The following is a 16,680-nucleotide window of genomic DNA, read 5'->3' as shown; positions in this document are numbered from 1 at the left end:
ATGACCTCAATGAGACCTTAGTTCAACACCTTTAAAGAAATTGAAGGATATGGTGTATATGGGAAACAACCAAGGCTGTAAGGTAGAAGGCATTGGCTTTGTTTCCATGAAACTTAAGGATGGAACTATTAAACTTCTTAGGAATGTGAGATATGTTCCACTACATAAGAGAAATCTAATGTCCTTAGGTATGTTAGATGCAATTGGGTGTGAGTACAGGGGTAAAGGAGGAACCCTTGAGGTGCTAAAGGATTCTAAGGTGATATTAGTTGGGGAAAAGATAAATGACTTATTTGTGGTCAAAGAATTTGAAATGATGACAGGGGCATATGTTGCCACCACAAATGAGATCACAAAGGCTGATGTATGGCACAAAGATTGTCTCACATTAGTGCTAAAGGCCTAGAAGTCATATCTAAATAAGGGATTCTACCTAAAGGTCTCTCAGAAAATCTAACCTTTTGTGAACACTGTGTTTTAGGAAAAGCCATAAGGTTTCACTAAAGCACAACATACCACCAAAGCTATCCTAGACTATATACACTCTGACCTATGGGGTCCAGCTCCTACCATTAGCCTAAGTGGCTCAAAGTATTTACTTTCTTTTACTGATGACTTCTCCAGAAAAAGTTGGGTATACTTCCTTAAAAATAAAGACCAAGTGTTTGATAGGTTTAAGGAATGGAAACTCATGATAGAGAAGCAAACTTCTAAAGAAATTAAATACCTAAGAACTGATAATGGACTGGAATTTTTAGTGAAGAGTTTAACAAATTCTGTAAAGAAACAGAAATAACTAAGCATAGGATTGTTAGATTCACTCCTCAACAGAATAGAGTAGCTGGAAGACTAAATAGAACAGTCATGGAAAGAGTTAGATGTCCTCTCTCAAATGCAATCCTTAGTGAAAAATATTAGGCTGAGGCAGCAAGCTACACTATGTACACCCTAAATAGGTGTCCTCATTCCTCCCTAAACCTTTTAACTCCTGAAGAAAAATGGACCTCATATCCACCTAACCTAGAAAATCTAAGGGTATTTGGATGTGTTGGCTATATTCACCAAAATCAAGGGAAACTAAAGTCTAGGGCAGTAAAGTGTATGTTTGTTGGGTTCTCTGAAGGTGTCAAAGGATTTAAGATGTGGAATCCTATTGAGAAAATATTTTTCATAAGCGGAGATGACATTTTTAGAGAAAAATAGATGTTTATGCAAAAAGAAAAGACAACCTATGAAGTTTCTAATAGCCCTAATACTGCTAGGATTAAGGTGGAGACACTTAAAGATTCTTCCACTAACCATAACCCTCCTATTGAAACTGAAGAAGAAGAAGAGGATATCTCAAATAAGAGTATTGGGAATACTGAAGTTGTACCTGATCTAAGTCAGTATTCTTTGGCTAGGGATAGACAAAGAAGAGTGAAAGTTCCTCTAGCTAGGTATACTGAAACTAACTACATGAACCTAGTCCTAAATTCCACAATAGCTCCTAATGACCAAGAACCAACCACTTTTGAAGAGACAGTAAACTGCCCTAATGCCAGGTCTTGGATTTAAGCTATGTGTGAAGAAATGGAATCACTCACTGTCAATAATACTTAGACCCTAGGCCCTCTTTCTAAAGGATGCAAACCTATAGCCTTTAAATGGATATATAAACTAAAGGAGGGTTATACGAAAGAAGAAAAGCCTAGGTATAAGGTAAGGTTAGTGGCTAAAGAGTTTACACAGAGGGAAGACATAGACTATTCTGAAATCTTTTCACTGGTAGTAAAACAAACCTCTATTAGACTTCTTTTATCTCTAGTTGCTCAGTACAACCTTTAACTAGATCAACTAGATGTTAAAACTGCTTTCCTTCATGGAAATCTAGATGAGGTTATCTATATGGTTCAACCTAAAGGGTTTGAAGAAAGAGGAAAGGAAGACCTATATTGTCTCCTAAATAAGTCTATATATGGTCTTAAACAATCCCCTAGATGCTGGTACAAAAGGTTTAATGATTACATAGAGAGTATTGGATTTCAAAGAAGTTCCTATGATATTTGTTCTTATTGGGTTTTATGTCCTAAAACTCACAGTTTGTAAAATAATAAACATTTTCTATTATCAATATACTTGTTATTGATCTCATAAATTATTTGAAAGTCTAAATCCAATAAACTAAGACTCATAACTATTATATGAGTACTTGAACTTTATGTGGAGACATAAGAGTGGATCGGGTTCGAGTAAATAGTCAAAATGATCTATGGTACATAAATGAGGTTGGGTACCTTATTCTAGTAACACCATTGGATGCGGCCTACTCTTTAGTCGTTACAAAGATTTGTAAAGTGCTACATACGATGTGATCCTAATTCGTACATGTTATGACATGAGGAGTGGGGGCGTCCTATGCAATGAGTTTTCATAAGATCAGGACCAAGAAATAAGTCACTCTTACTTTATAACGCTGTTTACTATTTAAGATTGACTATTTCACCTAAATGACCTAGGTAACTCGATCTTAATCCTAAATTAACTATGAACTTCTGTTTATTCGGGATTGCCCTTAGATTTGCATAGTTGAGGGTTGGCTTAACAGCACTAGCTCAATAAAACTCCCATTTCAGGGGTAAGACCGGATAGATAGTTGAGGACATAGGGTGCAAGACGGAGTTCACGCCTAGCCGATTTAGGGATAGGAGAAAGGTTGTTCTCTCAAGTACTGAATCCAGGTCTTGAACAAGGGGACCCTCTCACTGGGCTGAGAGAGTTTGGTTTGGTGATTAGATCACAAACCAGTTGTTCATTAGAGGATTAGTAGGGAATTGAGGAATAAGACGTAATCTCGGGGGTAAAACAGATATTTGACCCAACTGTTATTACGAACAACCTGTGAAGGGTCAACTTGCTGATTATGGTTAAATCATTTGGACATAATATATCTACAGTGAAGAGAGTGCAACTATGGGCTTTAGTGAAATAACCCATTAGTTAACGAATGGAGATTAATCTGGTCTAATGAGTTTAGACAATTAATCTCGGATAATTGGAGCCCATGATCTGTAGGTCCGCAAGATCCTCTTATTAGCTCGTAATAGACTAGCTCTAGAATAGCATGATAAGTTAATTTGAAACGTTCAAATTAGAATTAAAGAAATTAGTAATTATATGAGATATAATTGTGTTTAATTTTAGAATTAAACGGAATAGGAGAATTTATATATTTAAATATGATTTAAATATATAAAGATGGATATGTGTTAAAATTAATTTAATACTTGATATTAAATTAATTAAGTTTCATTTAATAATTAATTTATGAGATTAATTAAATTTTCATTTTCTAAATCAAAATTTGTTTTTTAGATAAAATTGAAAAAGGAAAAAAAACTAAAACACAAAATGAAAAAATGGGTTTTTCCATTATCCATCATTTAACTAGCTCACACATATAGCAATATTTTGCCTTGTCTTCTCCAAGCATGAGCTGCAACTCATGCAGCTCTTCTCTTTGCATGTTGATCTGCAATATAATGAGAAGATTGGAGTGAAAATCGGGCATGCAATCTACAGAATTTTGAGAGAAATTTCGGTTTGAAGAATGGTTCTTCAACAAAGGTTTCTGCAGTGAGCTTTTCTCCTTCATCCCTTAATTCAATCTTGTTTTGATTCTTACAACTCAATCTAGAGTACCAAGAGAATAGTGGGGAAGATCTTGAGGTGGTCTACAACAAGATATGGAGAAGATTGCAACTGGATAAGGAACTTTGAAGAAGTTCTACAAGAGGTATGTCTTGAAACCCATATGCTTTATATTATGCCAAAGTTTGTGAATTTAAGTGCTTAGATGATCCTTGTACTTTCGCTGCTGTTCATACAATCTTACAGTTCTTATATTAATTCGTCTACCTATAAGGACAAAGTCTATCTACTACTCTATGTTGATGATATGCTACTAGCAGGGAAATCTAAGGAGAATTTAATTCATGTAAAAAATCTCCTAAAGAGAGAATTTAACATGAAGGATTTGGGTCAGTGTAGAAAGATCCTTGGGATTGAAATTCAAAGGGATAGAACTTCCTCAACTCTAACCATTAACTAACTAAGCTACTGTGAAAAAGTAATTAACAGATTTAATATGTCTAATACAAAACTCGTCACTATATTTATTGCTAGTCATTTTAAACTTTCCTCAGAAAACTCACCAAAAGAAATAGACATAGAACATTTGACTCAAATGCAATCAATTCCATACAATCAAGCAGTAGGGAGTCTAATGTACTTAATGATATCTACTAGACCAGACCTATCATACAACACTAGTCTTGTCAGTAGATGCATGTCTAACCCTGGGAAAAGACACTGGGAAGCAACAAAATGGATTTTGAGAAATCTAATTTGGTCTAAACAGTAAAAATTAACATATCAAAGTACTGATGAATAAAATTTAGAGCTATATGGATATGTTGATTCAGATTTTGCAGGTGAACAGGACAAAAGAAGATCATTAACAAGTTATCTATTCTTATTTGGTCTTAATTTGTTGTGTTGGAAAGCAAATTTACAGTCAATCACAACATTATCAACCACATAAGCAGAGTACATGACTTTATCAGAAGCAATAAAAGAAGCATTGTGGTTAAAGGAGTTGATGAAGGACTTTGGTATTAATCAAATTGTAGTAAAGATCTACTGTGATAACCAAAGTGCCATTCACCTATCCAAAAATCCTCAGTATCATTCAAAGACCACATAGACATTAAGTATCATTTTGTAAGAGACAGAATAGAGAAAGGAGAAGTCGAGATGCTTAAAGTTCATACCACCGAAAATGCAGCCGACATGCTTACCAAACCTGTGAGCAAACTCAAGCTAGCAAACTGTCTTGGTCAGATCAGGTTCAAGCTTCCTGAAAAAGGGTGAAGACATGTTAAATCTGGAAGGAGAAGAGCTTGCATGTTGAGCTTAATGTGGAGATTTGAAGAAAATAAGCTCAAACATTCAACATATTCAAGAACTATTCACATTTCTTTAACTTTTACAGTTTGTTATTGTAACTACTTGTATCAGAAAATAGTATAAGTACTCATCATTTACAAATTTCGTAGAATACAATTACAATAGCTTCAAGAAAACTTGAAATCTGTAAAAGAAAAATCTGTGACTTAGCTCTCGAATAATGATCTCTCCTCTTTCCCGTGGATGTAGGCATCATTTTACCGAACCATGTATATCGTTGTGCAGCGCTTCTCTTATTTTTTTCTTCTTCAAGATTGCATGCTTTGTTCATCAATTGTTTACTCAAACAGTCGCACAAAACAAACAGAAAATTAAGGTTAGAAGAAGTTCTGCAAAAATCGAAAAGAGAGAATGAGAGAGCAAGAGAGAGAGAGGAAATTAATTATGAAATTATCACCCATCAAAATATTTTTTTTTCTTTCACTTCCATCAGGCGAGGGTCAGTGGATCAAACCACGTGGAGCACATCAGCTGGAAGTTCGTGGACAAACGGTAGCCAAGTATTCTACCAAACCAAAATTCTTTTGGGGCAAAATAATTGGACTCACGAAATTGATTAGCAAGAAGGGCCTTATCATTCATCATTTGGGCTCATTTTATTCATTAAAAAAGAAGCAGGCCCAACAATCTCCAAATCTCTTCTCCATCAATCCTAAATTTTTGCAGGGTCATCATATTCCTAATCTGGATACTACAACGACTAATTATCATCTTGATGGTTCAAATCAAAGCTTCTTCGTTTGGTGGTCGTATTCTTCAACTTCTTTCCATTGCATCTCGTGATCTGGAGTCTTTAGTACGCCAAATTTAGGAGAAAAAGGTTGAAGTGGATGAGGTTTTACTGGTCATGCGGTCTGTTTTATCTCGGGATGCAGTGCTTCGTCTTCTCAACAACGATGTTGATGCTCTTGTTTTTTTTACAGCCAGAAAGGGGGAGTTGTTTGTGGTTTGGTTTGGTGGAGGTTTCTAACTTTTTTCTACTCTTAATTATGATGTGTTTTTGCTCTGGGACTGATATGTTTCAACTTGTTTTGTGTTTTTCTGTTGATGTTATTACTTTTGTCAAGACTTTCTTTTAGATATTCGTGCTTATTGTTGAATGGTAATTAGTTTTTGTTCTGCCTATAAAAGAAATTTATAAACCAAAGGAGGATTTTTTTTATTTTTTTTTTAGATTTGGTTTGTTGGCTCTATTATTTTCTCTAAGACAATGGTTCTGCAGATGTCTCAAATAAAGTATTAACATTTAGTTGTGATATCAGAGTATTTTCCTACAAAATATTTTCCATATCTGGAAATATCTAATTGTGATATTTAGTCTGATACTTTCTTTTTTGAAGCATGACTTTTTATTCCAAATGAGGACTTATTTTCTTTATTGGGTTCGTTTATTTAATGTGAGTTTTGCAAACCATTTAGGGTTGTCGTGTTTGTGTAATTGAGCAAGACGTTCTTTTTTATTCTAGCCGAACTATTCTACATCGTATTCTTGCTTTTTGCTCACTATTTTGTTGTGCATGTTATTCATCCATTGAGAACAACACTTTGAAGAGTTTCAAGGTCTTAGGGGGAGCCTAAGCCATTGCTACCAGAGAAGGGATTCTCAGTCTTGGGAGGAGCCTAAGACTCAGCTTCAGAGAAGGAGTTCTTTGGCTTAAGGGACCTAAGAGTTGTTGATGAAGGGAGTTCACAGATCCAAGAGGAAGATAATCAAGTCGAGAGGAGTCTTACACATTGTCAGGTGTCGAAGTGTCAAATGCTAATATTAACATACATAGGGAGAGCCTAAGCTTAATTGAGAGGGAGTCTCACATCTAAATATCTTTGGACTTTCAAAAATCTCAAAAATATCCTTAAACTTAAAAAAAAAAAAAAAAAAAAAAAAAGGAGTTCAAAAAATACCCTTAATACTAATATATGAACAGAAACGGTTGATACCTCATTGTAAAAGTACCTACAAACTTTTAAAAGTTGCATTGGTACTCTTACCTTAAAGTTAAAAACGCTCTTACAATAAGGGTATTAATGTAATTTTTTAAAGTTTAAGAATACTTTTTAAACGAGTATTAACAGTTTGTGTGAACATTTTTTTATGTTTTTTTTTTAGTCTAAGGATATTTTTTAAACTTTTGAAAGTCCAAAGTTATTTTTGAAACAATACATTAATAATTTCCATCTAAAACTAACGACAAGGGTATTTTTTTTAATCGATTTTAAAAGTCTAAAGGTATTTTTGAATCTTTTAAAAGTTTAAAGATATTTCTGACACAAAATACAAAATTTAGGAATCTTTCATTTAATTTAGCCATATATTTATTTAAACGCATTGGTTTTCTTTATTTATGACTTTATGTTTCCATGTAAACCATTAGTCGTTGTTTCTAGTAAGAAACTTGGCTTATTACTAATAGTTATAAATCATTAAGGTGTCGTGTCTTCTAATGATCAAATCCTATTAGATACTAAAGGAAAGATGCTTTGCATATGATGTTAGAGAAAATGTAGTTGTGTGCTGAATATAATATAATCCAATATCTTGTCAATCCAAGTAAACCAATTCATTTGACAATTCGCTTCATTGTGGAAAGATTACATAACTATCCATCAAATCAAAGTGTAAAGCTAAATGGGTACAAGTCTGTTGAATGAATAAACCAGAAGTTCATTCCTAGTCCCGTAAAATTCAATTCTATCCATTTTGTTGCTCCTATTCTCTGTACCATCCAATGAATATTATACTTGTTACCTGTTCCTTATTTTCTGTCGTAGAAAAAGAAGAGAGTTGTCTCTGAAATTTTGTCAGAGATCTCATATTAAGTTTGTTTGAAATTTCACATGGTCAAGAGGGCAGCGTACATGAGCTGGTTCCATGTATCTGGCAACCCAGGAAGGCACCAGTGACTGCAATCTGTGCCGGCATGCTCGCCGCTATAACCAGAGGGATGGGCGTCTTTCCTTAGCTGAGAGAGCGTGGTGATGTCCAACAAGTAGACAGGTACTTTTATCCTACTCAATACTCTATTTACAACATCTACAGCTGGTGGTGCTCCTGCTGGATACATTGATCCGGTTAATGGCTCACTCTCTCCATTGCAATTCTTTTTTGGTTGATTCCATTCCTTCCCCCTATTTCATTGCCGTTCAACTTTTAGTTAAACTTGAACATAATGACAAACCAATAAGGAAGTATCTAAAATATTTGAACCCAATCTAAAGCTTAAGCTTTCTCTATTTGGTGTTTAACATTAAAAGCATTTGGGTAAGCATTTGGGTAAGCATTTGGGTAACCGTGGAGTCCATAGTCTAAGGAGGTAATAACTCATGGAAGTGATGATTTTTTAATCTAAGGGTTTCAAACTCTTTGGACTAAACAAACAATAAAGTTAACAACTCTACCGCTTTAACTCTGGTTCCTTAGTCCAAACATGCCTTAAAAAACATCCAACTAAACTATAGGAATGAAAATATGAAAATATCTCATTCACGGCTAGCTTGGAAGCCTGCATATATATATATATATATATAATATATATATATATAAAAGGTGTTTTCTAAAAGCTTATGAATCATTTCCCTGAAATTGATTTCGAAGGTTAAAGTCCTCTTTGATAACTATTTGATTGTTTGTTTATTTTTTTCTTCAAAATTAAGCCTATAAACATCATTTTCATCGATTAGTTTTCTATGTTTTGATGTCAACATGTTAGGAATGTTTTCAAAATCAAAGTCAAAATTTAAAAACTAAAAAAAGTAGTTTTCAAAAAAAAATATTTTTCTAGAAAGTAACTAAGAGTTCAATATTACATAAGAGATTTGAAAACTATGAGTGTAGAAAAATAAACTTAGTTTTCAAAAAAATTAAAAAAAACACTAAATATTAAGGTCCCGTTTGGTAACCATTTTTTTTTAAGATTAATATATTTCATTCATATTTCTATGATGTGCATTTTTTTAAGTATATAATTAAATTCTTAACCAATTCTAACAACAAAAACAACATTTTGAAAGCTACTTTTTTTTAGTTCTCACAATTTGGCTTGGTTTTTTTAAATAATTGGTGAAAAGTAGATAAAAAACGAAAAAATTTGTGAATAAAAGTAGTGTGATAGTTTATTTTTAAAAAATAAAGATTAAAAAAATAAAATAATTATCAAACGTGTATAAATGTCTACCCAACAAAGCCTAAAAATTACTTACATATAATGGGTTGGCGAGATTCCTTGGAAGAAGACCTTGTTTGGTAGGATCGACATTGAGGTCAACCCATCTGGCCCATGTGGTCAATCCCTTGTAAAACGCTACCAAGCGGTCCATGTCTTGATACCGTGTCTTCCAGCCTCGATGGAGTCTAGTTTTAGGACTCGACCAACGTCCTCTCTCACTATGTCCACAAGATACGGTGTCCGATATAGGAGCAATGTTACCCCATAATCCTGTCCAAACACAATTTTATTTTACTTATTTATTGCCAGCATTCTGTCCATTAAATCCTATTGGATTCAAAACTTGAATGAATTATAAAATTAACCATTAAAAAAAATTAATTTTATCACATCAGCATCCAAAATTAAGTTTCGCAGCGCAGAATAAACCATAAAAGCACCTGAATACAGAACCAAACTAATTAAATAGATTAAGAGAAAAAAAAAAAAAAAAAAAAAAAAGAAACCCCAAATTTAGGAGGGCCAAAACACCCAAATCTAACTAAAAGTGTCCTGACACAATGAAAACTTATTTAACTACTGAGAATGTCCGAAACATAAAATAATTTTATATATTTTAGATATAGAAAATGATAATTATCCTTATGACCATTTTTTTAAAAATATGTTTGGTTGATTTCTGTCGGTCTTTTGAGTAAATTAGCGAGAAATTATGTCCCTATTTGATAATCATTTTTTTTTTTTAAATTAACTCTATGGATATTATTTTTACCAATAAATTTCTTCGTTGTTATCTACTTTTTACCAATGGTTTAAAAACCAAGTCAAATTTTGACAACTAAGAAAATTAGCTTTCAAAAAGTTACTTTTATTTTTGGAATTTGATTAAAAATTCAACCATTTTATCTAAGAAAGACAGAAATCATTGTAAGAAACGTAAATGTTATAAACTTAATTTTAAAAAACAAAAAAACACAATGGTTACCAAACGAAAATTATAGAAAAAAATAAAAACAAGACAAAAAAAGTTGTAAGAAAACAAACATAATTGCTTATTAAGTTGCGTCTCAATTCTTTATTTTTCTAAAAGAAAGAATTGTGCATCATTTCTTACCATTTCTTTAACAATATTCTTTTATCTTTCTTAATATAACTTATGAATTCTTAGTCAAATCTGAAAAAAAAAAAAAAAGAAAAAAGAAAAAAGAAAAAAAAAAGAAAAAGAAAAAAAGGAAAAAAAGGGGAAAAAAATTAAAAATTATTGTTTCTAGTTTTCAAAACTTGATATAGATTTTGAAAACAATATTAGAAAGTAGATAAAAAAATGATGAATGGATATGAAAGTAGTATTTATAAGTTCAATCTTTTAAAATAAAATACAATGAGAAAAAAATTAAAATCTCATTTGATAACCATTAGAATTTTAGTTTTTTATTTTTAAAAATTAAGCTTATAAATATTACTTTTATCCGTATGTTTTTATATTTTATTATCTACTTTATATTAATGTTTTGAGGGAAAAATATGCTTTTGGTTATAAGATCTCAAAATATTACACTTTTACTCTTAAATTTTGAGTTTTATTTCTATTTGATCTTTAGATTTGAACATTTTACATACCCTTGAATTTTGAATCTAGTTTTTAAATTTTCACTATGAATTTTCAATCGATTAATCTAAAATAATTATAAATTAAAAATATAAAATTAATTTTAATAGCTATGAAAAAAATTAAGAAAAAGTAATTAACTATAACTCTTAAAGTCTTTTAAATTAGTTAATCAACATTAACACAAAAATTGAAAATAAATCATGAGTGATTTGAAAGCTTAAGAATTAAATGAAAATTAAACACAAAATTTAGGAATAAAAGTTTAAGATTCTGAAAAAGACAAAAAGAGAACCAAGACGAGTTTTAAATTTTTTTTGATAATTTGACTAAAATTTTGAGTGTCCGCGCGAAATCTATAATTAAAAAATGGTAAAAAAAAATACATAAATTTAAAAATACAAAAAGAAAAAGAAAAAAATTAAAATGAAATATCGGCTCAACTTTTCGAGCTAATCACTCAGAAATATTATTTTTCTTATTAAATTAACAGAGGCCTTATCCGACATGTCGCCATAATGTTTTTTTTCTTAGAAAAATAATAGAACAGAGAGCACCGCAATCCGCCACCGTCACTGTCAGCGAATTTGGTCGAAATTGCCCATCACAGGCTGTCAGTGGATTTGTTTCGGCGACGTAATACACGTGGCCACCGAAATTGTCACTCTCTTGCGGGCCATACGTGGTTGAAGGAGTCAAATAATTTTGATGCAAATAAAAGCTTTATATTATATTAAAATACTAAAATATAATTTACCAATTTCACAATAAAATAGACTAGAGCATGCATTGCTCGCTGTCCCGATGAAAATGAAAAGATTCCCATCCTTCTATTTAGTTCTTAATTACTTATTTCATCATTGGACACAGATTCTCCGTCTCATAAATGTTTCAAACCTCTTCAATCTATGACCATATTTGATTGTTTACATAAATGCAAACCTCGCAAACTTTACTTCATAAAACATCAGACATCATTCTTATTTATCTTCATGTTAATTTAAAAAAAAAAAAAAAAATGAAGGATATATTACTAACTTTTAAATTCATACATCAAAGTGAAACATTGATATGACTTCCGTATCTAAAGATTAGAGGTTTAATCTCCCACCTCGTAATCATACTAAAAACAACTTCTAAATTTATAGAAGTGGTTTGATAATTATTTTTATTTTTATTTTTATTGTTTTTTAAACTTGTGTTTCTTCTATTCTTATTTTCGATGAATTCTTTGTTATGTTTTTTTTTTTTTTTAAAGAAAAATAATAAGTTACATAGGGGCATCTCAAAAAAGTAAGCTACAAACGTTTTTGCTAAGATTTTGAGAGAATTTTTAAAAAGTAAGATTATTATTAAAGTTGGTTAATATAGTTAGTTCAATTTTAATTTATTACTTTCAAATGCCCGTTTTAATTCATATAGTTTCATAAAACTTAAATTTAGTTCTTGCAACTATTTTATTGTTATTATTTTCCTTTTTTTTTATCTATTTACATTTTCATTATAATTTTGAAAATAAACATATATTGTATTTTCTTGCATGAAAATTATTTTTATTATTTAGCCAATTTCAATAATAATTAATTTTGAAACCCAAATTTTAGATTTATTGAAAGTAAGAGAAACTAAGGGAGTATTTGGAGGCCGAACTTCAAGTGGTAGTCTACCATATGTTTGGGAATCCAATTATAATAATTGTTGTTTTCAATTATTATAAGATATAATTAACTATAGTATTATTACTAATTCAAATTTTTGTGTTTACTATTTTCTACCCATCATCTTTTTTTTCATTTTGTTACAATGTTTAATATTTCCTACTTAATTTAAAATAATATGCATCTCAAACATAGACTATTATAACCCAAACTAAAATAGTCTATATTTTAAGCACACACTATTATAATCAACACAACATTCCATACATCCCCTACATTTGAACATTTGAAAGTACATAAACTAAAGTTATGCAAATTCTAAAGTATATGGATCAAAATAGTATTTCAACAAAATAATAATTATTAAATAGTAGTTAATTGAAATAAATTATTAAGCACATCGATGGTTCTTTTAGGGGCGTTTTGGGCAAGAAGTTGGTTATAGTTCTAGGTTATTATAGTTGAGTTATAATAGTTTGTGTTGAAGGTGAAATTTTTTTTTTTAATTTAGATTATAGTAGTATGTGTTTGATACATAAACTATTTTAGTTTGAAAATAAAATAGTAAACATGGTAGCAAATTGGAATTTTGAAATATGATTGACGGTAGCTAATTAGGAAATACAAAATAGTATTTATTGTAATAAGTTGTGGTTATTATGAGTTTAGGATAGTTGTTACTCAAAACATACCTTTATTCTTCAACATATACCAACGCCAGTTGGCTACTAAGCATCGATTTAGTAAAGCAAAAAATTTTACAAACATAATTATAAGCTAAGATTTCAAGAGCAATTTAAAAAGTAAGCTCAACATAAGAAAAAAAAATCATTAATAAATAAACTAAATTTTGATAATACAAAAATTAAATTATAAGTTTGGTCTCAATAATGTAGAGATTCTTGTATAATAAAATTATAAAACAATAATCATGGTTAAATTACTTTGGCCATTAGAGCTTAATTATTTAATCTTATAATAACTTCAACCGATAAAGTCAACCTCATAAAGTGAATAAAATAGTGCCCGAATCATTAAGGTCTCATTTAATAACCATTTTTATTTTTAGATTTTAAAAATTAAATCTGTAAATACCCTTTTTAATTTTAAATTTCTAGTTGATATCTACTTTTTACTCATATTATAAAAATTAAGTCTCATATTATAAAAAACCAAGTTAGTTTTTAAAAATTATATATATATATATAATTTTTAAAACATATTTTTGTTTTTAGAATTTAGCTAAAAAATGAACTATTCTACTTAAGATTGATACAAATCAGGATAAGAAAATGAGAGAAAATATGCATAATTTAAAAAAAAAAAAAAAACAAAGACCTTTTTGTACCTATTTGATTTTTTTTTTTTAAATAAGCTTATATATACTACTTTTAACTTCAAATTTTTCTTTTGTTATCTAGTTCTTATCAATAATTTAAAAAATCAAGTTAAATTTTAAAAATTAAAAGAAAAAAAAACTAGCTTTTAAAAGATTATTTTTATTTTTTAAAAATTATTGTAAAAGGTGGGGTGGAAATAAGCTTATGTTTTTTTTAAAAAAAAAAAAAATCGCCTAAAAATATTGTCATTAAAAAAAATTAAAAAGAAAAAATAAAACAAAACTAGTGAATTAAAATAGAGAGAGTAAAAAGTAGAGGAAAACCTGAAAGAAGACAGAGGAGATAGAGTCCCTTCTGACGAAGCTGGTTTTGGCATTAGGCACCGACGCTTGTAGCATACACGAAAGCGATTCCCACATATTCAAACTCAGTGAGTCCCCCACAAACATTATCTTTTTCCCACTCCATCTCTTCAGAAGATCCACCCCATCAAATCTGAAAAATTCCCAAAAACCCATTTCAAATTTTTTTTCCTATATACCCCTCTTTACTTTAATTATTCCCCAAATCTCCCCCCAATTTCCGGAAATTTTAACGACAATTTCCCCCAATTTATATCATTACCCCATTACCCTTTCCACAACCCCATCATTAACCAAAACATCATAAAACAGCCTTACCAGAAGAAGGCCTACAAAAAGTAAAATAAAAAAATAAAAAAAAACAGAGACCATTTTTATTATTTGCAGTAAGAGAGAGAAATTACCTTGGAAGATTACATGAGTCGGGTCGCCAAGAGTATTTGAGGTAAAGGGAATCGGGTCGGCCATATTTTTGGCAGTCAAACTCGCGGTCGATGAAAGGGCAGGCAGAAGAATTGTAAAGAGGGAAAGAGGGGTCTATAACCCATCTTCCTTGAAACAAATTACAATTACTTGCTTGTTTTCGTCCTTTCAACATGCTTCGTTTGTTGGTTCCCGCAGCCTTTGCTTGCAACCAAGAAGCTTGAAGAAGAAGAAGAAGCAGAGCTAAAACCAGTCTGGCCCCAAAACCCATTTCTTGTTTTTTTTTGGGCTCCCAAAATGCTTGCGAATGACTCTGATTGAGCTATGAATGTGAAGCTTTTAGCATTGGCTCAGGTGAGTTTATATACGAAAATGGCAGCCTGAGTGAGTGTGAGAGAGAGAGAGAGAGAGAATTCACATGCTTTGGTAACGTGGGTTGGGAAAAATCATTGAGATTTTTCAACATTATTGGGTTAAAATAATGGATAGAGAAAACCCAATTAAAATGCAATCATCTTTTGGCAGTTTAAGGTTAAAAAACAAAAGTATTTTAAAGATAGTTGGCACAAAATAGATGTAATTTAAGATCAACTCAAGTATTGTTCTAAATATTAAAGGAAAAAAAAAGATTTAGTAGGTGACAAACTGTGTTATAATATCTAAAAAAAACATTTGAGATATTAAGTTGATTATTATAGCCTCTAACTATTATAATTTATGAGTTATGTTACTCTATATTTAGATGCACACTATTTTAGTTTGAGTTATAGTAATAGTTTAAGTTAGAATGTGTTTTTAATAATAAACACTATAACAAAAATAATATAAAGTAATAATATGTTATAATATGTAGAGAGGAGTAAATTATCTTTCTCTTAAAGTTGCGAGTCTAAATACTCTAAGTGAAATGTCAAATTATCGATTGATTCAAAAACTTAAGTTAATGAATTCGAGTAAAATTAAATATATTAACATTTTAACTTGAGCAGCAAAATTATGAGTACAATTGAGGGTGGACCAAGTTTGTCCGTTTGTTTTTTGCATTTAAAAATGCAACATTTTTTTACAACCGGTAAGATGGGAAAGTTAATGTTTAATTTAGTTTAGTCCAATTATTTTGTTCGCAATTAAGAAGTAAAGCCATAGGTCTGCATGTCACGGGGGTGTTTTACACTACCTACCAATGCAAGTGGAGTCGTGTACACACGGTTTCGACACGTGACACATTGTTTCTTGTTTACTATTTCAAAAATATATCTACGTTTATTTTTTAACCTTCAAAATGGCCCGAAATTATTATTTAGAAAAACCACATTTCTGTTATTAAAAAAGGCATATTTATTTTAAAATATATATTTAATATAGTAATAGATTAAATTACAAGTTTAACCTCTAAAACTTGCGGTATCTATTTGGTTTTTGAACTTTTAAAAATATCTAATACATCTATAAAACATTAAATTTTGTATTTTATAGATCCTTAAAAAATATAAATAATTTTAAAATTAATTAACCTTCTATATATATATAAATTTAATGTCTAATAAAATCTTAAATTTTGAGTTAAAAATAATAATAAAACTCAAAACTTAAAAAAGCAAATTTTTAATTTCAAAAATCCGATTAAATAGACACAAATTTGTAATTAAATTTATAAGTTGATAATATTATCGGTGAGCAGCGAACCAATTACAAAAGCATCATGTTCTAATTCTCACCGTAAATATTAATTTTATGAAAAAAATACTTTTTTGGTCTCTAGTTTTGAACCTAGTTTTTATTTAGTCCATAAATTTTAAAATGTTATATGTTTAGTCCTCAAGTTTTAAGTTTGGTTTCAATTTAGTTTCTAAGTTTTAAAATGTTCAATTTTAATCCTTAACATTTGAGTTTTGTTTTAATTTGGTCCCTATATTTCAAGATTTATACTTTTAAACTCGATTGTTCACTAAATACTCATTTTCCATCTTTATTATTAATCTATATTAATAAATTAAAATCATTAAAAGAATTATAATTAATTAAGTTTCACTATTTTTTTTACCACTTTTAAAATTAAATTCATAGTTTTATTTTATAACTATTTCTAATTATTTGTAAAAATTGATTAAAAGTGAG

General features: G+C 30.1%; 1 protein-coding gene across 1 annotated transcript; it reads right to left on the bottom strand.

The window, feature by feature from the left end:
- Positions 1–7,517: 7,517 nt before the first annotated feature.
- On the bottom strand, positions 7,518–15,022 carry LOC120083840 (protein trichome birefringence-like 37). The gene is given in 6 exon segments (XM_039039729.1): positions 7,518–8,133; positions 9,205–9,243; positions 9,245–9,344; positions 9,347–9,440; positions 14,101–14,272; positions 14,544–15,022. Coding segments are annotated over 6 exon segments (990 nt in total). The 5' UTR covers positions 14,834–15,022; the 3' UTR covers positions 7,518–7,838.
- Between the last annotated feature and the right edge of the window lie 1,658 nt (positions 15,023–16,680).

The sequence above is a fragment of the Benincasa hispida genome, chromosome 8, assembly GCF_009727055.1.
Source record: "Benincasa hispida cultivar B227 chromosome 8, ASM972705v1, whole genome shotgun sequence".
NCBI classification, from domain to species: Eukaryota; Viridiplantae; Streptophyta; class Magnoliopsida; order Cucurbitales; family Cucurbitaceae; genus Benincasa; species Benincasa hispida.
Note: the sequence above shows the minus strand (reverse complement) of the source record. Positions and strands in the feature narration are given on the sequence as shown.